The 24,185-nt window shown below is 42.4% G+C and overlaps 1 protein-coding gene across 1 annotated transcript in view; it reads right to left on the reverse strand.

The window, feature by feature from the left end:
• Positions 1-2,583: 2,583 nt before the first annotated feature.
• The window catches only part of EXT1 (exostosin glycosyltransferase 1), a 178,266-nt gene continuing 156,664 nt past the window's right edge, over positions 2,584-24,185 (reverse strand). Inside the window, exons 4-11 of the mRNA XM_051609790.1 lie at positions 20,745-20,864; positions 15,698-15,830; positions 14,279-14,397; positions 13,490-13,585; positions 10,590-10,679; positions 6,794-6,954; positions 5,513-5,684; positions 2,584-3,022 (exon numbers count right to left, since the gene is read on the reverse strand). Coding sequence (XP_051465750.1) covers positions 2,837-3,022; positions 5,513-5,684; positions 6,794-6,954; positions 10,590-10,679; positions 13,490-13,585; positions 14,279-14,397; positions 15,698-15,830; positions 20,745-20,864 — 1,077 coding nt within the window. The 3' untranslated portion in view covers positions 2,584-2,836. The remainder of the gene's footprint in view (positions 3,023-5,512; positions 5,685-6,793; positions 6,955-10,589; positions 10,680-13,489; positions 13,586-14,278; positions 14,398-15,697; positions 15,831-20,744; positions 20,865-24,185) is intronic.

The following is a 24,185-nucleotide window of genomic DNA, read 5'->3' on the forward strand; positions in this document are numbered from 1 at the left end:
ACATCCCTTCTGCAGCTAAGCCTTTCATTGTTACTTGTTTAATTAGCAATCTGTAAACAGAAAGGGCCTGGAATCACACTGAGAAAGAGCTTTAGCACAGCTGCCCCAGAAAAGTGATGGTAACAGAATGTCAAACAGCTTAAAAGCTTGGCCTGACTTGCTGCACTCTAAAAATGGTCAGCTACTCCCTTTTATTAAACTAAAAACCCAATCCCACATGCCCCAAAATGGCATTAACTAAAATCCAAGCAGAATCGTAATTCTTGCTTTTGTAGGGTCCCCTCTTTCCCTCTCTCTGGCTCCTCTTGCTGCCTACAGACCACTAACTGCTTCCCAGAGCTGCAGATACTCCTGTGGACACATTCAAATGCTCACCTGCGAACAGGGACACGAGTGAAACATGAGCCCTGCCAAGCTCATCGTGTTTGAGACATTCTCCAAAACCTGAGTCTAAGGAGAAGGACCTGTTCCTGAAGCCCTGAAAGAGCTGCCTCATCTCTAAGAGAAGAAAGCAGCATGGGAGTTACTGACCCATTCACTCTGGAAAATCAAACCCTCCCCCATCGATCAGCAAACACAGATCTGAGAGCAAAGGGAAGTGAGGTTCAGGTTTTTATGGGAAGTGGGGAGCTGAATTAGCAGCTCACCCTACGACAGGAGCATAAACATGCTGCCATTCCCTCTCTAGTCCTGCCTACCTACTCTTGCCTTTTTTACACATCTCTCCGTGTGCTGATTTAACTCTCTAAAAAGGCATTTCAAAAATCCAATTAGTCACCAGTTTTCCTCAATTTTAAAGAGCTGAATGGGCTCACAGAAGCATCTGATGGGCAGCAGCACGGCAGGAATTGCGAGGTGTGACTGGGTGGATGTGGGAGGAAAAGTGGCACCTCTTCCTTTCAGCAGCCTAGGTCACTAGCTGCAGTCTCACACGTTTTTGGCAGATTCCTTTAAAGATTTGGTTCAGATTTAACACAAAATGTCAGGATCCTGATGTTTCTGCCCTAACTCACTGTGCTGTGTTCAAATATGGCAGTACATACACAAAGCAAAGCATTCTTTGCAGGTCTTTACATGTCAAGTTGCATACAAACACCTAGCTATATGTACTTTGCACTTTCAAAGCAACTTTCCATTTAGGGGTTCTGATCTTACCAGCAAGAAAAATTATTTACTCATCACAGTATTCCCTGTACAACCAATAACTATTACTTTTACAAATGAGGGAACTGAGACATGTCTCAGTAATGGGAGTTGCTTAAAGCTGCACAAAAAAAAACAGTGCCTGAGCTTGAATGAAACTAGTGATAATCCTGGTCCACTCTTCCTATCACTTCAGCGACTCTTCATCCCTCCTAATGGACCATCTGTTTATGCAGGAATGAGGTATAGAATGGCTTGCTGGTCTCTTGGGTATCAGAACTAAGCCCTTCCACTGTGACTTTCACAGAGGTCTCAGGGGTGATGATTGTTACAGAGCACCCTAAACGCACCTAATCAAAATGTGAGAGTTCAAAACATTTTTTAAGTGCTTATTTTCTTAGTGAACTGGAATGGTATCTTCCTGACCCAAATCACTGCTTTTGTTCTCATTCTTCGATTGAAAGGTACACATAAATAAGCAAATTACTACAGAGAAATGAAAACACATCCATTTGAAATATAAAAAAAAACATTTCTGAGTGCGAGAAATGCTGGTATTTCAGGGGCAGGTTTTTGTCTGAGTTATCTCCCAGCCCCAAGTACGCCCTGGAGCACCTGCTGCCACCAGTACCCAGTGTCTGAGCATGCACTTTACTTCAGGTGTCAGACCTCCAACGGGAAATTTCTCCACCTATATGCACTTAAAAAAAAAAATAGTCCATGCTTTGATTTCTTACGAACCAATTTTCTACAGCCAAATTCCTGCATCATGAGCACTAATGTGCTTTCTTTCCCCAACAACTCTTTTGCCCTCAGAACAAAGCTATTTCTAGAAATATAGCTGCTGTGGAAAAGTGGAACCAGTGTCCCTGGGCAGCAGGGACTCAGGCAGGCTGTGTCTCATGTTGACCACCCCTGTGGTGCTCACCCATGGCAGGGCAGTTCTGGATGCCCCTCTCCTACCCGAATACACAACTGGCATCACAGCCCTGCTGTGCACGAAGCCCTCTCTGTGCTCCTCGTCACTGGTTTGCTCCTCATCACTGGTTTGCTCCTTGGCAGCAGTGTTCCTACCCCCTTCAAGGCTAAGGCTGATTGCATTTAAGAATGGGGTCCCCAAGCAGGAGGATATATAATTTCATCTGGCTTTTTTGGGGGTCTCCAGTTTTCCATCTATCCAAAGGTGTTTTGCCATAGTGGCTGCTACTGGCTTGGGGAAAACTGAGGAAAAAAAATAATTGAAAAGTCAGCAGTAAATGGGAAACATGAATACCTCAGTTCTTTCCTGCTTGTGCTCACTTTGTTCCTGAACCTGTTGCATTTTCTCTCCATGCAATTCAACCATTTAACTTTGCAGAGGAAAATGAATGAAAATTGCAATGACAATCAAATACATGAAAGAAAGAAACGGCAGCTTTGAAATATTCACAACCAACACAATTTTGATTAAAGAAAGAACTCTGGTTTTAATAGGTTTTTTTTTTTGTTTTTGTTTTTGATCATTAAAAAAGTTTAAACCTGCATAGCAATCATTTCAAAAATAATTATTTAATGTTCCATAATGAAACTGTACACGACCTAGTCTGGAGCAGGGCCGTGCCAGCCGCCACTCCCGGGGGCCGGGCTCTGGATGTCGCGGCACAGTCTGGCTCCATGTGGGGCTGGGGTGGCTCGGTCCCCTCAGCAGCGCTCCTCAGAGCCGTTCAATGTCTCGGTACTTCTTCCTCAGGATGGAGACCTGGTCTTTGAAGAGGACAGGGTCGAGCCTCATCTGAGAGTGGATCAGCGGCATATAGCCAAACCAGCTGGCGAAAGTGTTCATGCAGCTCTGCCGCTGGGCGAAGTGGTCGGGATCGGCCCAGCGCGAGGCCCGGGACGTCTGCGGGGAGAGGAGAGCAGAAATCAGACACTGGCCGTGACAAAACGCTGGGGAAGGGAGGGTGCCACGGCCGCCGTGCTGCTGAGCGCTGAGGGAGGCCTGAGAGCGCCTGGCTCTGCGGAATGTGCTCGGCTGGGGGGGGTCAAACCAGGGGAAGGACACCCTGCCCGCAGCGGCAGCCACCGAGGGTGAGCTGGCCATTCCTGGCTTTCAAACTGCCTGGCTTGGACCATGAGCCAGCCTGACCAGAGCATGACATGCATGAGCAAGCCTCCCAGACTCTGATGCTACTTCACTCCGTCCCTCACCATCTTGTTTTTTTTAAACCCTCAATCTATTTCAGAGGTAAAAAAAAAGCCTTTAAAAACCACCAGGGAAGACAAGAAGGCCATCACTTCACACTGGAGGTGCACATCTGTGGCAAGCTGCTGCCCATGGCCTTCAGACATCGGAGGAAAACACACCACAGGTACTAGGGTTTCTCAGGTCAAAAACACACTTCTGCAGTCCAGATCTGCAGAAATGTATACATGAGTAATTTCAACCAGCTTGTAACTGACTCAGCAGAAGTCTTTACGTGCTTGGCATTACTCATGTGGGTAGATGTCTTGCAGAGAAAAACAGGATGCTTCCAGGAATCCCCCTGGTAGAGGCCAGTGCAAAAGACAGTACTGTCTTATGGACAATGAACTGAAATTCCACATTACATCATGTTAAACTCTGACCTGAGGAAAAGACTTTGCATACATACATGTAAAATACTGTCGCCTGATTTTTCAAAGTTCAGAGCTGCTGTAATTCCTATGGAAGTCCCAGAAACCCAGCACCTCTGGAAAAATAAGGCCCTAACAGCTCTGAAGCAGTTGATATTCTCTATCTGTACCTAAACTACATGTATAAACATAATAAAACTATTATTTCAGATGAAGTATGAATGCCAATAACCTAAGTTTTGCTTTGTGCCACTTCTCATGCATCTCTGTATAGTACTTATGCTTCCACTACACTTTAAAAACAAATATCAATTCATAAACTCAAAGTGTGTTAATTAAAATGCGAAGAAACTGATAAAGTCAGGGACTTGCCAAGTGAATGGGATATCAGACTTGATCTTTTTCCACAGCCTGTCCAGTTTAGCTCAAGTGGTAGGTTATAATGTGCATTGATTACAGACTCTTGATTGTACCAAGCCACTAAACAGCAAGATAAAGGTTGTTGCTAGAGGATGATTGCAGTCATTCTGGCCATTAACTGTGAATTTCCATACAACTATTAATCTCTGTCACAACAAGGAGGCTATGTTAATTTTTTATTTGTCTTTCAAGGAATTATGAACATGGCCCATTACATTTTCCAAAGCTGCAGGAACAACTTGTCTTTAGGGGAGAGTTGTAGTTCATGGCTGACTCAAGTCACTTGCACTATAAAAAGAAAAATGAATGTTCAGACTTTGAGAAACAGCCAAAGCATGGCCCTGTGGAGAGGTGAAGCTCAAACTAGAAGTAATAGATATCTTCTGGATGGCACCTTCTTGTTCACAGAAGGTTGTCTGGGTTCCCAGAACAGTCAGAATTGCTGAATGCTACCTATATCTCAGATGAAAGTGCAGTGGCATGCAGATAAGGCAGTCCAAAACCTGGCATGGCCACTCCTCAAAGAGCCAAATAATGCTAATAGTGGAATATATGAGGGCCCCTAGAAATCACGGCACTGTTTGTAGCACAGATCACAGACACGGTGGCAGCACTGATGGGAGGTTGTTTAGGACCTGCAGGTCTTGCAGGGCTTGCTATTCACATTGCTCCTTCACACAGGGCAGGAGGAAAAGTGCCCTAGGTTACCACGTTTCCCTGTTACTAGGAGGTATATCCACCTCTGCAATGACAGAGTGCTTATCCAGTAGCTGGAAGAGTCTCTAAAGCAACTATTACATGGCTGCTAGTGAGTGATGGTGTCACTGTGGGATCAAATGTTCCTTGTGGGAAAAAATTATTGAGTATCACAAATTACCTGTTGTGACAGTCTGATGTCCATGCTTGAAAAACACTATATACTTTAAAACGGCACAGGGATGGCCTGGTACATTCTATTAATTAATAATTAAAACCAGAAAGCCTTTCTAGAGTTTACTTCTGCTTCTAGCATTCCATGACTTGGTCTTAGGTCTAGAATATTTTATTAGAAAACTGTAGTTTCATTGAAATTCAGTCACCACAATCTTCATTTCCATGAATTTGGGATCACCATGAATAACACTGCGTGATAAAACTATGAAGAGATGCTGACATCTACAGTAGATGTTTGCCATTTCTCCTTTGGGCTTTTTTTTTTCCAGTATAAGAAGTATATCTAAAGTCTATTTACAGTTCTGCTAAACTAAAAACTGCAAAAAACTGGAGAGAATTATATCATTCTGTAAGCCTAACGCTGAAGTCAAACCATTATATTATCAATATATCCCAACTGCTACAACATGCTGTGGATACACACCTGTCCCATCATGGTCTCCTTATACTGTTTTTTCTGTGTTACTTTGATTGGAGGCAATTTTGTCACGGCTGACACCAAAAAGTTCATTAGAATGTCCTCACAATTGGCCAGTTGGTCCACCATATTCTTTAGGCTGGCAGGCAGGTAATGAGTGTACAGGTAGTGATAATATCTGGAAACCAACAGCAGTATTATTAATACAAGTCACTGGACTTTCAGGGATTACAAACTCCAGGCAATTTCTATCTCAGTTGAGATGCAAGTTTGGTACTCAATTCTGGATATACTATTTCTGTTCTTTGGTTTCATCTTTCAACAAGAAGGGAGAACACACCAGTATTTCATCAAGTCAGTAAATAGTGCTAATGGAGAAAGAAAACATGTCTTTTTTGTAACTGGGTTGAAATAAATAATGCAGACCTCAGTATGAAGACAATGGAGGAGCAGGAAAGAGACCACCACATTGCTATAATGTGATAGACAACACTGATGAATTCATCCTTCACCTCTTCTTTCAAAACCCTTCAGCTGGAGAGAACTCTATTAAACTGGATATTAACTGTCCTTATTGCTGAAATTATTCTCCTTTAGGCCTATATCATCCCCTATGGTCTCTTTCCTCCTTTGTGGGGATGTGGACTAGATATCCAGAATTTAGCAACTTTCTCCTAAAATCTAGAGAGCTCTTTGGTCTGCTGAAGTTCTAACGAGGGGGCTTTTCTCCAATATGCTGCAATATGCTCATCTGTGATGTGCCTGCTGTACTACAGTTCTAGAGTAGCCAGAAGACTTTGTAGTCTGTAGCTGCCAGCCAACACATACCCAGAGTTGGTCTGGAAGTAACCTCCTTTCTGCTGTGCTACAGGCCATTCAGCTGAGCAGCTTAATGAATTTGGGAACTCTTTGAAGTGTGTAATTCCTGACGTTAAAAAGAGAAGCCCAACTGCCTCAGAATACAAGTGACTTCAAAGAGACCCAACCAGCGCAATAATGATTACCAGATCCCCAGAGCTAAACCAAGAACTTAAACTATTACCCCATCAAAAGCAGACCCATTTATTATCTTTCCAGTTTTTTGTTTTTGTACAGTCTGGTCTAGTGTGAGGTGTCCCTGCTCATAGCAGGGAGGTTGGAACCTGATGATCTTTAAGGTCCCTTCCAACCTTAACCATTCTATGATTCTGTGATTCCCTCTCAGGAAGAATGTTCTTCAATGCCCCCACCTCCTCTTACTATTTTGTTTCATACAGAAGGAGGACAGTAGGTGCTTTAGGTTCTTACTTGTGGTAAATAGCAGCTCCTGTCAATACCATGGAATAGTCATTAGTCCATTTGGAGGTATACCCCCACCTCTCCTTAGTGTTGTCCCAGAAGTGACTGCGAGCAGGGTACCCTACAATCCTCTCCGGAAAACTCTGCCAAACTGTAAAAGCAAAATCCACCTGTGGACAAAGGTACAGGCCAAATGAATACCCAAACTGTTTCAACAAATGTCAACAAAACAAAATATTACCTTGCCACTAATTCGTAATTCAAAATCTTGGAACTGTTGCAAAACATTAATTCTATGTATTCATCAGTAAATTAAGCTGACTGCTTGACATTTTGCCCTATAATTATGCACATTTTAATGGTTCCTGTTAAAGGGAGTCTGGAGCATCACAGCATTACATTAACATTTTCAAGTTTGCCCTTTACATATCAAACCTTTTCAAGTTACAGAAAGAATGAGTGAAGATGCATGCCTTTATACTTAGATGCAATATAGACTGGTAATAGCTTTGTGGTAAACTGAGCATTTTGTGCACCTCACCTACCATTTCAGTAGTGTCAACATGAAGCTTGGAAAATCAGGAGTGAAACACCCCTTAAATGATAAGGGTGGCTCAGTAAGATTAAAACAGGTAATCGATGCGAGTCATTTTATATTTTCCACCCATTTTGAGCCTTTAAGGTACATGTAGGTCATACTTCTATGACTGTCTACATGACCATGAGGGTTAAACGTATAGCTTAATGAAAAGGAAGACAAGATTCCCATGTAGTTAAATGGCTTTAGGTTTAAGAAAAATGCCTGATACTGTATGAGCCACAAGAAGATATCAAATGCTGGCAATCATGTTTTTCTTTTCATTTTATTGTCTTGCTGTAACTATTTTAATCCCACCAAACAAGTATTAGGAAACATTAGGAAAAGGATGATTGGAGTAGTTTGCAGAAGGTACATCAGCACTAGACCTGAAAGGAGTTTGGTAAAAATACATACGGAAAGATTTTTATCACTGTGAAGTTGTATGGCAGTTGGCAGTCCCTTCACTTCAACTTAGGTTTTGGAGCTACAGCTAGACCAAACTTTTGGAGTTAGAGTAAATTCTAATTGTCCCAGTTAAACCTAAGAAAAAAAGGGCTGTATTTCTGCACTGCACTCCAAGTTCCCTCCAGTACACAGAGGAACCTAAAACTTTACTCAAAAATGCAAAAAAAACCTTCCAAGAACTCATCCAAAGCCAAAGGTGTAGAGGTTAGATAAAGAAAAGCTCTAAGAACAGCCACATTTTGTTTGATTACTGTCAGATTTCTCTCATTTACAAGTTTTTTTTATGAAACAGAAGAGTCACACGTACTGGAACACAGTTAGGAACTGGTTATTTTCTTTCAAGCTGTTTCAAGGAATCTGAGGCCAACTAGAAAGACAGTGTGCACCAACAAGTTGCCATTGTGATAGTTCTGATCTCATCCAAATCAATACCACATGAAAGAACTGAAAGGTTTTTTTTCCCTGTAAAGGCCTTTCCCATAAAATGTGACATCTGTTTTCTTTCGAGAAGTCTGAGAATCTCAAACTTAAATAAATAACAAAACAGATGCACTCTGTGTCCTCACTTGTGCTTTCAAGTATCTGTCCTTTTACCAGGGAGATGCACTAAAGCAACCATCCTAAGAGAAAACTCCTTTTATTAAAAAAAAAACCCAGTCTTCATCCTATTTAATTGATCAGCATTTAATTGATGATCAGCAGGAAACGCCAACAAGGCTGCAAGACTCTTAAGCTCCTATACCACTTCTGACCTGTGCTGGTTTCTAATTGCTTCCCACGCAAACATCCTTCTGGGCATGTGACACTGCTTCTCTCATCAGAGGAATTATGCACCATTCTGTTGTGAACAGAAAACCTTTAGTGTGCTGGAGCTGGACAGAACGCAGGATGTGCCTGGTGGCTGCTCCTCCCAGGAGGAATGTGATCATGTTTGACCATGTTTTGAAATTGCCTTCTCTGGGCCATGAAACTGTGCCACAACAACCACCCATGAGCAGCCAGTTTCAGGGGAAGTTCACACCACACCATGTGTTCCATGTCAGTGTTTCAATGTGCTTTTTCTTTGTGTAAGTCATATGACGAGGGAAGTGAAGCAACAGAAAAGCCCCAGTTTTTCAGAGAGCCACCAAAGAGAGCCACTGCCCCTGGCAGGGCCATGCCAAAGCTGCAAGGTAGGTTCTAGCAACGGCTGGCCAACTGGTTCTCTCTGCAGCACAGGGGCCATGGGCCTCGTAGAGCCAACACCCACACTGTGCAGACATGCACGATCAGTTGCAAGCTGCTCACAGGAGGGAAGAAACCACCAAGAAATGTGTATGTTGTGTCACACAACAACAAATATTTGCATTTCAGAATGTTTGGGGTAAAACATGCCAAGCTGAAGGAGAAACACTATTTATTTTACATGAGTTTCAGAAGCCTGAATGACTCCAAGTTTTGGATGATGGCTAAATACCAGGCAAAACAAACCGAAGTCCCAGATCCTCATGGATTGCTGTAAATACCATCCCAGTGCAATGAAGTCCCTGAAAGGTCCTATCATGGCCCCAAGGTCAGCTGAGACAGGGCCCTACATCCTGAGCAGCAACCTGCTTAGGAACTCCAGACCTAGGATAAGCACCTTTTATTGTTTTTTGTTTTGGTTTGGGTTTTTTTTGTCTGTGCAGGGCTTTGCACACAAGCGCTTTGGCAGCTGCTGTACTCTTCCTCATGCAGGAGAAACTACCAAGGTGTAACCTTGGTATCAAACAGGTTCAGTGTCAACTAGTGCTTCCGTCTGTGCAGCAGAAGAGGCCTAGTGTGCCTCCTTATGGAGCAGTCTAACCAGAGCACAACAAATCCATGCTGGGGAGAAAAGCAGTTGCAATCTCATCCATTTAGAATAAACTCAGTGACATCTTAGGGTATATAGCAGTGACTAGTGACTAATGTTGGGCATTTCTTCACTGACACATAAGCAGCGGTGCCACCAGTGAGAGATCCCCATCACTGATAAAAAGCATCAAAGGTGAAGTGAGGAGAAGGGAATGGCCAGGAACACAGGATAAAAAAACAGGGAAAACAGAAGAAAATCGAGTTTTTCAGGCTATTCCATGGCCATCATTAATAATGTATTTCCCAAATATTGCACTCTATATAAACTGTCATCAGTTTCCCCTGTGGTTCCCAGGAAGAGGCTGCAGAAATCAATACTCATCCCAGTTATAAAAATTGGTTTTCTACAGTATTTTTCTTTTCTTAGCGTTATCTTGCTCTTGGCACAAACACTCCAGCATTTAAAGCAGCAAAGATCTCCAAATTTATGGGGCAACACAATGGTGAGAGCATTCCTCAGTGAAATCCTGCATTAGGGTGGCAACATTGTCTTTTGGAGAGACAGCCATGCCCTGCTGCTGACACCTCTTCCTTCCCCACCTACTGATAATGTGGGGGGAAAAAGCTACCTCAATCAGAGAAGTGAGAACAGAGTATTGGAAGTGACTGCTCTTGGCTGCCTACACCCGCCTGCAGCTCTGTTACTAAAATAATAAAGAACGGAAGGACCATATGCTAATGATGAGCCAATTAACCAGGGCGAGAAGCTCCTCTGATGGCAGGCAGTGGAAGGGTTGCTGAAACAAGTGCCATGCATTAAATCTGAGGAGTGCAGCAGGAAATCTTATAATATTTGCTCACTGGCAAATCCAAGTGAGGAGACTATCTGCTGTGCTCAGGATGAAGCAGAGTCAAGCAGACTCCCAAGATGACAGAGACCCTTACCTCGGTGGTTGAAAGCACAGTGTCCTCATCCAGGCTTAGCACTGCATCTGTCACTATGTTGTCGTAGGGTAGGAAGCGACTGCTCATAACCTGTGGGTATCCAAGGCAGGAAGAAGAGATTAAAAAAATCACTTCAAGGACTAATTTCCAGCAGAAATGCTCCATTTTATTTCTCACTTTTATTTCCTCTTGTCTGAGGAACATTACACATCACTGATGGAAAGGACCCTTCAACTTGAGTGAAAGGTTGTCATGTTTGTCACCCCAGTAGTCAGCCTACACCTTCTACCTGAGAAGAAATTTCTGAGCAGACCTCCTTTGGAGCAGGCTGCTTTACTTTTGTGACAAGCTGCAATGGTCCATATTGAGAACTAGATGTACCTACAGCTTCTTTAGGAAGTACATATTTCCTGGTAACTGAGACTGTCCCTCTGCTCTCCTGCAGGGTGTGAGGATCAAAGATGATGAAAGCTGAGAAGGACTTTGCAGCGTTCAAAAAGTTATGCAGCTGAGAAGCCAAGCAGTCCAGGCTTTGTGTGAAGGACGCCATGCTAGCAGGGTGGTTTCCCTGTAAAGTGGTACAGCTTCATCTCTGTGCAACAGTGTATCCACAGGTTGCTGCTGCCAAATGGCACAACATTCTCCATCAGAAAAGGAGAACATGCTAAAGAACATGCATATCAGTTGAGTTTCACCTGCATCAAGAATTAAATTGGTATTGCAGCCTTTTAAAGAGTCACATTCTTAAGTGATTTAACTATATACATATATAATCTATACGCAGAATCAGCTTTTTAAAACTATGGCAGGGCACTTCTCAAAGCAACGGGAAATAGATGGGAAAGTGGGATCAAAAAGACAACAGCAAGAAATAAGAATCCATATGGTTTCTTTAGCAGACAAGTTTGCATCTTTTGAGAACTGATAAATAACAACAAGTAGACAACACTATTTGTTTCCCTTATTTGTTAGGAAAATTATCCTGGCTCACTAATATACTTCTTTTCCAATTTATTATGCCAAGAAAACACTACAAAAATCAGGCCCAGTAAGAGGAAATCAGTGCATGGAAACAGGAACATGGAGAAGTTTTACACATCCCTCATAATGGACATGATTGGTTCTGCAGCCCCTGCAACCTGTGTGGGAGCACGTCCCTAAATCTAGGCCTTGATTCAGAGAAAGCTCGGTCTTTAGAATCAGGAGGTTCATGGTGTCTGTCTGCAGAGTGTCCCTACATTGCTGTGACAGCCTTGGTCTGGGGAGGTGGTGGCTGTGAGGTCTAGCAGAGGTTGATAGCTTTGTTTTGCTTACACAAGGAAAGCAGAGCAAGCAGTCAGCAGAAAACTGGCATTCTCACCCCAGCTCTTTTACAGACTATATAAAATTGTCAAATAGTAAAACAGTTGGGACTACACAGGGTTTTGTTGGTTTTTTTTTTTCTTTGTTTTGTTTTGGGTTTTATAAATTATTTTTTGTGGGTTTTTTTGTTTTGTTTTGTTTTAAGTTAAAGCTCCCTTCTGTAAAGCGGGTGTGATAATATGACTTGATTTCATGGGGAAGAATGAAGGTCAGGTAGAGGCAGACCTCTGTGCTCACTTGTACTGAGTAACTGTGCCTGCCAGTACACTTCAGTTAAGTCTGAAGATGAAAAGCAGTTCCTTTGTGCAACCTTTGAATTACTCTGCTCTGGCTCTGCAAGCTTTGTCCAAACAAACAGCTTTTCCGTGCAAGAAGTCACTTGGAATATGATGGGATATTAAAGGGAGGAGACTGTCCACTATAAACACACCTTTGTGTACTCAGGAGATTCATTTGTAATCTAAACAGTACCTAGGGCCAATTTCTACAAACACTGTAGAGCTGGTCAGAGATTTTCTCCTCGACCTCACCTCTGCAAGTTTTCCAGAAAGAAAGAAAAAAAACCCCACAATGTTCAAAAGACTCAGAGATCACTACAGCCTTTCTTAGCCTGCAGCAACTCTCCTGATACTGTTTACAGGCTAACTCAGGCAAGAGCCATTAGCTGCCAACTTGGCAGGGCTCTTGCTTTCCCCTTGTTAAGGTGACTGGGGGAAAAGAGCACAGACAGGACTATAAATCTGAAACAGGATTGTACAGCCAAAGCAACTAAAAGTTCCCTTTGCAAAGGCAGAGCTCATGAGCCAGCCTACAGATATTGCAGAGGGGACCAGCCCAGATCTGCTCAGTCAGAGTTTAGAAGCAAGAAGCCTTGCTTCTCTCAGGCCTGCCTTTGGGAAGGAATCATCCACTTCAGTATGGAGTTAAAAAAAGGCCTCTTTTCTCATCTGTGTGGTGTTTGTTTCACCTCTGTAGAAGTGGAAGCAAACAAGTGTGTGGCACAGCAAGAGATAACATGCAAGTGTTCCTTGTCCCTTACATATTTTGGTGGTGGGATCCCATCACTGGCAGCAGGACCCTGCAAGGCCATGAGGAGGGTACTTTCCAATAGTGGGTTAACACCATGCATTCTTATCTCTTCCTCTGCTTTTGAGTACACAGCTGACCCCAAGTCTTGCACCTGACTGCTCAAAATCAATGAATCCAGCTGTATCATTGCTGTCATGGACGCGCCAAGCAACAGAAATCTTCAAAGATGGGGTCAGCACTACCTACTCTTGGGGCCACATTTCAAAGCTGGGGATCACCGGTCAATCTCAGATTCATGGCACTAATTGCCGTGCTGATGATTTCTGAGAGCACAGGGTCTCGTGCATGAAACAAGAATCTGTGACCAAGCTGGTACAAAGGGTCAAGGAATAGAAAGGAGCTGTCACACTGTTGGGAACTACAAAGCTTTCACCAAAGTAGCTGGAAAAATAAATTCTGGTCCCACTGGAGAATACACCCCATCTTTTACAATGTTTCTCTCCACCTACCTTGCTTTCTCCTTCAATGACTATGACAGGCACAGAAGTGGCAGGCCAGCGGTGTTTGGCTGGGAGAGGTTTATCACAATTCCATAAAACAATAATCTGAAAGAGAGTATTGGACCATGATCAGAGACCTTTGTGGCGATGCAGTCCAAACCCTACGGACTCAGTTCTCCAGACAGAAATATTAAATTCAAGTTAGGAATTTCAAAACCAACAACACTGATACAAATCTGTATAAAAAGAATGCTTCCTACAGTAATTTTGCCCATCCTGGTTATTTACAATATACATCCTCTCAGGCAAATATAGGCTGGACAGCAACTCAGGAAGTCTGTATCTAGGCCAGGTCACACAGATGTAATTGATTTACTTTGGCTCTCACAAAAGGCTAAGCCACTTGTGACACTCCACTGCAAGAGGGTGCTCCTACTGAACTCCCCAGGGTTTCTTTTAGAGAAGCCCAAATCCTGTTGTTGCTGAAACTAAGAGCCCCAGCAGGAGGAAGGAAGATCACATAGGGGCTCTTGAGGCACAGACATCCTTTTGCAGGTTGCAGCATGCACACTCCTGCTCTTTAAAGTGTAGTCATTATTTGATCTGCCTCATGAAACAAATTACTGTCTTTATTCCATTCACACTATACTCAGAATTTTTGTTTCCCGTACGTGCAGATAGTAGAAATCTCAGAGAAACGAATGTCGGAATTGAAGCAGGGGTTTGAAACAGGATTGAGAAGATCTAAAGTCAGTAGGCTCTTCACTCCTAGGATAACAGTTTTGATGCACTGCTTACCTGTGCACAGTACTGGGACTTGGCTACAGCAACCAGGAGTTTCAGCACAGGCTGAGATTGGGAAACCAGGGGAGTTACCGCGTGGATAACGGCAGTGAACGTGGGAAGAGGCTTCAGACCTGAAGTGAAGAGATATGTGTTAAGTAAAGACAAAATTGCCCTGGTTAGTACAGATTAAAGGACTCTGGAGACGGAAAAATAATCTGCACTTAATGCAAAACTTGCCATGTTTTTTTAGGCCACCTCTGTTCTCCAATACTAGGATACCAGATGCTTCAGAGATCACACTTCCCCTTAACACCCACACCCTTTGAAATCCCTGACTCCAACACAATTACTGCCTTTTCTTACTCACTATTCCCACATATGTCCTGCAATCTCTTTCTTTCATGCAGTTTGTCCCACAGATAATATTGACATCTAGTTTGTTCAACAAAATGTCTTTCTTGACATGGGTTCTGTTCTGCTGCCTGACACTGAATGCTTGATGTTTTCTACAGATTATCTGCAAAATTTCCAGAAGCTTTCTCAGTTTCCTCAGTTCCATTAAAGCCTCTGTCAGATTTTTGCTCTTTCTGGGTTGATCCCCATCCACATTCATCTCCAATTACCTCCTGAGATGATAATTCTGCTTGCATCCTTGCCCTCCATTCGGGTATTTTTGTCTTGCCATGATTTCCTTTTCTGCCTAAAATAACAGATCCTACTGGCATCTACCCTTCATTACTGCTCTCAGTCTCATCTAAATTCATCTGTGTGGGGTCATTGTCATTTTTCATCAAAATTCCCACAGAAACCTTCTCCCTTTTTAACATGGTAACTGTGAATTTTTAGCAGGTGAGCAGTACAGATCCACACAAGTGGGATGGCACAGGCTGAGCCAAAAGTAGCAGAAGTCTGGTAGGCAGGATCACTTCAGCTTCCAGGCACATTCCCCTGCAGAACTCATAGTTTAAGCTCCCCCTCAGGAGAAACCCACAATCCCAAGCCTTGTTCGTTCCTTCTAGTGGGATCCATATGAAGACACACGGTATGGACAATAAATCTATACCAACCATGCACTTCAATAACAAGTGTCATGGGTAAATTACCACTTTTCCAATTTGCCAGGCACAAATAAACAAAGAAAGGAAAAGGCTATTCCTCTACTGCTCCCTCAGGCCACAAATGGGTCAGCAACTCAGGCATTAGTTACTGACAACTGAAAAGTACAAAGTGAAATAGATTTTTTTTAAAACAATCTTTGCAAGCGAGAGGTATGTGATGCAGTAAGCAGGGAACACTGAGCCAGGATAAATTAAAAGCATCATTAACTAGAAATTAATGGTAAGCCAGGTGGCAGAAACTACTCAAGGATGAAATTCCAGATTTCCACTAGAAATTCCAAATACCACTAGATTACAGCATGGATTCACTCACCAAGATTAGCATAGTAGTAAGGAAAATCTCCCAGATATGAGGAATACTGTGGCAGTACAAATAACCCTCCAGGATGTTTGTTCCATATTAAGCTGTTGCGTGATATGTGCTTAAATATTCTGTCCTGAATAATCTGGAAAACAAGAGAGGTGATGATTTTTAAATAGACTGTAACAGCCACTGGAAGAAGCTTCAGAAACTCCAGCTGATTGGAATCATCTCCCATATTGCAAAAAGCTGAGGCAAACAAATTACTAGACTTTCCTGCTTAATCTCTCTTACAATGACACAGAACCTGCACACTTTGACACCACTTCAGCAGTTCAGGCTTGGTGCAATAGGTTTCAGAGCACCTCATTAGTATCTCTGGACATGGGGAACTTGCAACTCACTGCATTTTGTATTGCAAGTCAAATATTTTGTCTATTAGAGTATCTTAGGAGTTGTAAGCCTGATTAGTTCATTGTCAGTGTTACTACCCAAAACTCACAGAAGATAATTATTTGAGGATAGCATTACAAAGCTAGGTATTATTTTGAGATAATGAGAGCATTCAAAACCACACAGACTTTCAGCAAATCAGGCTGCACTAATTATTCATTTTTGCTTAATTATAAAGGGATATTAGCATTTGGATACATCACTGATTCCACATCTCAGTTCTCTAACAGTTTAATCTTTTGGCAACTACTGTATGTCTCTGTACATGGCCACAAACATGGATACCTAGATTTTTAAGGTCAGAACAGATTGTTAGGTCATCTACTTTATCATCTGGAGTACAACAAGCCACAAAAAACCCAAACCAAACCAACACAAAACCAAAAACCAAACACAAACAAAAAAACCCCAACAAAACAGAGCTGTACAATTACTGTGTATTTATACAACTAACAGTTGCTTCAGATCAACCACCATATTGGCAAGAACCATGGTGACTCCTAGACTGACAAGCTATAACTGGACAAATTCAGCCTCCAAATAAGATGCAACTTTCCAAGTGCAATCTGCTGCTGGGCCACAGGTTCTTACAGATTTGCAATAGAGGCTGGTAGGTCTGGTGGTGGGACACTGCAAAGGGCTGTGGTATGGTGAAGAAAAAATCTTTCCCTAAGTTGGCTAAGCAGGATTGCGTTGCCTTCTTCTGCAGCTCATCTTCTGGGACCTCCTAAAGAGATTTCACAGAATTGGCAGTTTATGCATGGCACAGGGCTCAAGTGCCAAAACACATTGGTTCTCCTAACCTAATGTCTCTGGCCTTAACATATGCATATCTGGGTCACATTCTAAGGCTCTGAAGTTGGACTAAATCTGATCCCTTGTCAGTCATTCCTGCCCTAAAATTTATGGAACTGAAGAAGGTACACATCCACAGCCTAGGAAAACCAAAAGCAAGCAAAGAGACTAAACACAAGAGGAACAAAAGCAGCTGCTGGAATCTAAACAAGTTAAAGTCTGTAAGCAGCTGAGTTCTTGGACATTTGGTCAATACAGAACATGAGTAAGTGTTACCACAAGCAGTGGTTTTCCTGGAATTTTTGATTGCCTTGACAAAAAAAACATTAAAACACCAGTTATGTTGTGCTAGACAATCCTCTGCTGGTGGTGATATATGTACTGCTCAACTGAGGCAATTGTTAGCTGTTTTCATGCTTGTCTTTTGCCTACAGTCAATTACCATAACTAATATGCAATAATTCACTCTCATGCCTAATTAATTTAGTCTTTTTTTGGTCTTGGAATAACAGACTTAGGACTGTATTTCCATCACTGACAAAGAGTGCATCTGAATATTTCTTTTTAGAAAGCTAGTTGTATCAGTTGTCAGATCTGCATGGTAGTGGGGAGAGGAAAAAAAAAAGATGATGATGCCTGTTTCTCCATCTGCAAGTTATGCCACTAAACAAAGGCAATACCTATTTTCGAGTGTTTACCACAAAGCCTAAATATTACAGCTTCTTCCTCCTGCTTTCTCAGAACTGGGGCATAATCAGATAAGAAGAAGTCTGCAAATTTACATGCTCAGGAGGTTTTCACAGAGGGTGGAGTTTTCCATCGTGCTGGTCACCAAGCAGGCTGCAGGAGACACAGGTGGCAGGTACCTGAGCTTGCTCCCACACGAGCCAGCGCTGCTCCCGCAGGAGCAGGCCCGGTGCCCTCGCTGCACCCCAGGCACACTGACCTCACCAGCACCAGGATGGGGTGCTGGCCTTGTGATTTATCACAGTTAACAAACAGGAGACTAATTTATCACTTTCTTGGTCTACATAAAGAAAACCTAGCTGTCTGTCATGATGGAGAGGAGGAAAGACAACTTGGCAGGAAGAGAACAGAGAAGTATAAAAAAAGATAACATGGAGGACCGATCAATTAAAATGCAGAGTGTACAGTGCTGCACATATTGCAGAGACAGACAGCAGCTACACAGTTTCTCCAATCATGAGGCATGACAGGAAGTTTAATCAGAGGAGGAAGGGGTTAGGATCCCTGGTGAGATCTCCCTTTTCTTTTTGTAATTCATTAATAGTTCAATATTTTTGTCTCCCTCATCCTTACACTTCAATACATTCACATATTGCCTTAATCATTGCTGCTTCTCAACATGCCCTGGCCAAGCATCAGACATTTCTTGTCTGTACTCTGTGCTATCACTCTCCCCTCCTCTTCCCAAGCAGAGACCTGAGCGCACCACACAGGGATTTAGGGATTTTTTGGGTTTGTTTTCAGAGAGAACCAAGCTGAAAAAGCAAAGATACACCGGAGCATGTGTCTGATGGTGTCTGCAGCAGCCCACTGCTTCCAATGCTCACACTTGCCAGCCAGGGGAAGGCCCTCATGAAAGCCACACCATGTCCCATGGCACTAGGCAGCTCCTCTGTGCCTACAATATGGGGTTGCTGGCCAAACGATTAATATCTCTCATTTTGAGCTGCTTGGTTTAGGCCACCAAATGCTGTGAGAAAAATCAAGGATCTCAAAATGTGATGTAATGTTTTCAGAGGTGTCCAGGATAAAGGGCAGAGGAGAGCTGTGAAGTCCTTGCAGACATCTGAGTTGGTGAAGACTTCTGCTCTGATATCCTCCCACATGGACACGTAACATGGTGCACTGCAGTCAGCAGGCAGGTGATTATTCTGAGCACTCTGACCCAAAAGTGTTACAACTGAAGATGGATAACATCCACCAGACAAAAAAAAAAAATCTTGTCAGGAATTTACTTCCAGGCATCAGATTTTAAGAAGAGGATATACTGCTTGCAGATTTTGGACACCAAAAATCACTCTCAACTGTTTTATTCCTTTTCCAAGGAGAGTTAACTCAGGACTACCTTGGCAAGTTGAAATGCGAAACAAGTATCTGTTCATAAGAATAGAATCCCTCGTAGCTGTCTCAAAAATTTCTGAGAGTCCTGAATTAAAAAATAAACTAAAACCCCCTCAAACCAAAACCATCCTTGCAAACAAATGAAAACCCCCAGAACAGAGCTTCCACACTGGTCATACATAACTTGGTTTCATTAAATCAAACCTTCCAGGAAGACCTTTATTTTTGCTTTAGTGTTTCTCCTCCAAGCAGAAACTCCAGCTTGCTGCTTCCCCAGCTGCTTCAGCTTTATTATAGGTTTTGCTGTCCCCTGGGCATCTGCTCCAACATGGGCCAATGCTAAGGACACATCTGTAAGCTTTGGAGCTTGATGCAAATGGTCACCAAGGCCATGGGGGCTGCAGGTTACATGCCCTCGAGACCACCCCCAGCACAAGCAGGAGAGACACAGCAAGGAGAGTTGTGCACCCCTCTGCTTTTACAGTCCCCAGCAATAACAGGGTGTGTGCAGGGAAGGGGTAGATGATACAGGAGGCATCCTGAGTGTCCTTATGGGTACTTGTGTAAGGGTAAATTAGACTACAAGAGGCGGCACATGGTCTGCCAGCCTTGTGAGTCCAACCCTGGTGTCGGCTGTGATAATTATCACTACCTCATCAGTGCTTACAGGGAATCTGAGGATGCAGAGCAGTTCCCAACAGGCAGCACAGATGAAGACATGTTCTTCCAAGGGCAAGGAGAGCATTGCAAAGATGGCTTTGCCAGGGGCTCTGAAAATGTTCCCTAGCTGTTTTTCTTCACTGGCACAGAAAAACCTAAGGAACTGTCTTGCAGCAGTTGGAGGTAGATCAGCCATAGGTAACCTGTACTGCAGGCAGCAGCACTCATTTGCAGTTTTCAGGGCAAAGAAAGCACAGCGGGAAATGTGGAGCTTTATATCTGTTCACAAAGGCAGATGCAATTGCAGAAGCATTAGCATGAGACAAATGCATTTGCACCTACAAAGTGAGTCACTTTGAGTGGTAAAAGTGTGTCAAAAATTGATGTGCAAAATTGAAAAACAATTAGAAGAGAAACCTGCTTTTGAAATTGTAGCCTAGGTCCTGCTTCTGAAGAGTCTTTCATCTCTCCTGTCTCTGAATTCAGAAAGGATTCTCTCCACATTTGAATCATCTGTCTCCCCGTTTAACAGCAGTCTAATTATGATTATTTATTAATATTTTATAAGGATGATCAGACCTTTCCTTTATCCTCTATGTGAAGGTAAGACACAGTGGTTTACAAGCCCCCCCCTTTCCTTCAGTAAGACCGATAGCCTCATCACAAGGCATCAAAGTGTTAAGGAATGGTCAAGGAAGAACTTCACAGTAATATTTTTTCCAAAATGAATTCCAGAAAGGTTTCTTAAAGAAACACATTCACTACCAATGACAAGGATAGTGATTCATAAGCCATAAAGCCTTGCAAAGGCAAGATCACACATGACAACTTTTCCATGTGTTGGGTAGCTCCCATTTTTCACCATGTCAGTTTTCTAATGTGGATTCTGATAATGAAGAAAGTATTTCCTTAGGGGGAAAACTTATCAAGATGCCAAGATTTTTTTCTCAGTGACCAATTGCCTGTCATGAAAACCAAGGTCCAATGCTGGTTGAGGACAGACGCAGCTGGACAGGTACAGAAACCTCGCCGCTCGGCAAGGTCCCAGACAATTTTTACTCACCTCTAGTGTAGTCAATACAATCTTCTCAACTGAAGAAAAATAAGCCTCCCACAAGAACTGTGTCTGCTGTCTAAGTGCTAGGATTTTATCCTGATGGATAGACCTGATTGTAGAAGGAATCTGTAATACAAGATGTAATACAGTCAGAAGCTTCAGAAAACAACGCAAACTCATCAAATTAATATGCTGCTACAAGCCCTTTTCTCTATTAGCAAGCTGCACAGCTTCAGTGCTCCTGTCCAGCAGAGATGCCTGTGTAACAATCAAAGCCTTGATGTCGAAATGAATGAGGCACAACCTTTGGTACTAAATATATTAATTTTTTTAATCTGCTTTCTCTTCAGTGTTTGGTTTTTTTATGGTAGCAAAACGCTTCCCTTCCCAGCTCTGTGCTGTAAGCACAGTAAGGAGCTCCTTCAAACATTCCTCATGCACAAAGCTCTTCAGGGACTAGTATTTTAACAGACCAGTACCTGAGGGTCTTGAGAGTCCAACAATAATCCTCACTTTGAAAGTATATGAAAGGGATCTGGAATTGCATTTCCCACAGCATAGCAACACTAAGTGCCCTAAGGAAAACATAGCAACATCTTAGGTAAGACCCCACTTTTTGGGAGCCTGTGGATCAAATTGAATTTTACTAATTACTGTGGGTGGAAAGAATAACGTCTCCCACACCACCTGTTATTCATCAGGAAAAACACTGCTGCTTTTTTCCCCTTTCCATTAGAACAACATATTAATTCTGGTATAAGTTGCCTTACAATTTAAACCCAAATTGTCCTGCTGCAATGCTTTGCCATTAAAAAATGTAAGTGCTCACTGGATGGGAAGGGGGGGCTTCACTTCTACTACATCTTTCTTCTTCCCCAGTCCCTCTTCAACACTGGAGGGAAATAACGTACATATGTGTCATTCTTTAACTCAGGACCTTGACCAAGACCTCCAGTACACCACTTGGACAATTCAAATTGACATCATCAAGGGAATTTAACTGCTATTTGCTTCAATTACAAGGGTTTCTCACACCACAGGAAAGGCATCCAGGATACGTTGCTGATTTGTGTTCATTTTTTTCCTAGGAATTAGGAGTTGTGCTTTTGCCCCTACATTTTTTGTGATTCCAGATTAGGCCACCTGGCTTTCAAACACTCATAAATCTTTTATCTAAATTGTTAGTTGTAAAAGCTGATACCTGGGCTGTGTGTTGCTTTTTGTACATCCTAGCTTATCATGAAGTTTACCTGCACCCCAACACATATCCCTCCATCCTGAACAAAACACATTTTGAATATTCCTAAAATATTCAAGAGGTGGCAGTGATCATTATTTGCTTTCACATGCTCCTGAATCAAATTACTTCACATGAAACCTTTTTCTGGAAAAACAAAAAGCTATTTTAAGAATGTATATGTAAAAAATTTCCACAAGAATCAGTAAATTCTTCACTGCATTGTTTGCATCCAGGTCTGGACCCAGCAGGACCATGGCTTCGCAGGGTGCAGTGTCAGATGGGACAATCTTTGCTGTCTAAGACCTTTGTCTCTTGGACATTCATCCTGGAGACACTGCTAACTATAACACAGGATTTGAGCTTATGAGAGAGTGAGCACTAGAGCATGGTGGAAGAGAAGAAAATGGTCACCATTGAAGATGGTACTTTATGTTCCTTTGCTGTAGGCCCTTTAGGCAAAATACAGGGCTTTTGGTAAAATACTCCCTGCAAAACTATTCATGTCATGATGCAGTAAATACCTGCATCAAATTTCATCTTTTGGGGTGAATATGTTTTCTTTTCATTACTTTTCCAGTAAGTTCCAATAAATAGAGGTATAATGAACATTGCCTGTACTGACTGTATGTGGATATGTATTAATCACATCTGGGATCATTAACAAAAGCAAACACATGATCAAAGTCACTTCACAGTGGCATTTTTTCCATAAACTTAAGCACTTTACTGCATTTTGTGCAACCTTGTGTGTGTGTGCATACGTGTGTGAGCAAGAAATAAAATCAATACTCATTCTCAACTATGAAGGGAAGGCTGCTCTGACTATGAAGGTTACTGCAAGAAGTTATGATTTTACAGACCACACCACACCTGTGAGTGCCCACAAACACAGTGCCAAAGTTAAAAAAAAGCCTTGGTGCCTGCTCCATGCAGCAACAGCTGGACAGAAAAATCAGAGCTCCCAATTTAACTGCATTTGCCTATTAGTTATTAATCTACAAGTCCAAAAAGACAGGTGGGAAAATGATGCATTAATACTTATCTGGTGGGATTACACTGGAATTATTAGAACTGGATGACGTCATAATAAAAGGTCACTTTAGTAATAAGTAGGGGGAAGGGAAAAACCACCCTGCACAAATAAATGCAGAAAGGCTGGATTAAGCTCTCCCAGCACGATGATGGGGAGAATATGCAAATAAAAACATCCAAGCTGCTCTCAAACAGGAAACGAAAAACTGTAACATAACAAAAACATTTTCCAGAGCAGACATTCAGGCCCTCTGCCAGCTCTTTAAAAACACTGTTAATAACGGCGCAGTAGCTGTTCAATATGGAAGCAGCTGTGAAGAGAACGAATGGCATGTTACCGGAAAGCATGAACACCAGCAAATTATTATTATTTAAAGAGAGAAATAATTTTGCTCAGAAAAATGTGCTGTCCACAGAAGCAAAAATCAAATGGCCCTTTTATATTTGCAGCTTGTACTACATTAAAGAGAACAGGCAGCATTTCACAAGGCTTGCTAGGCCAGCTCTTCACAAATATTTACATCTTCAGACAAGTATATAGGCATCTAATGAGATTTTCACTTTTGGGGTGCCAAGACACCTGTATCTTTGAAGGCTTCTGTCCATGGATGGCAATAGCTCATAACTTTGGAAATGAGTTAAATTCAATCACAAAGGAAAAAAAACAACAACCCAACACTTGGTTGTTGCTTAGTGGCTGTTCCAAATCTGGTGGATTCATGGTGGTTTATCAAACGCTGCTTTGGGGAAAAAAAATTTTCAAGACCTTTTCCTAACATCTACATCCTAACATTTACATACTTTGCAGAATGTATTTAGGCTATAAGAACCACTAGGAAAACAAACAAAAAAAATAATCTACTGAATTTAAAACTGAAGTAGATGGGAGCAGGGAATTTCTAACTTCTTGGCATGCTTTTTTTCCATGAACTCAAGGAGATTAACAATAAGCGATATGAACACTGCCTCCAGAAAGCATGTTACATGGCCCAAACATCAGGAAAGGGACAGATTCTGCTTCCCACAAAACTGTCAGGTGGTAACTCCTGCCTTTTCTGATGAGTCCCTTCAGTACCTGCCAGCCAGACACCCAGAGCTGGTGGGACAAACTATTTCTGATGGACAAGAGCAGAACCTGCCTTCAAGTGTCTTCTCTCTCAACAGCATCACGTCCA

This window comes from Apus apus, chromosome 2 (assembly GCF_020740795.1).
Source record: "Apus apus isolate bApuApu2 chromosome 2, bApuApu2.pri.cur, whole genome shotgun sequence".
In the NCBI taxonomy this organism is placed as follows: Eukaryota; Metazoa; Chordata; class Aves; order Apodiformes; family Apodidae; genus Apus; species Apus apus.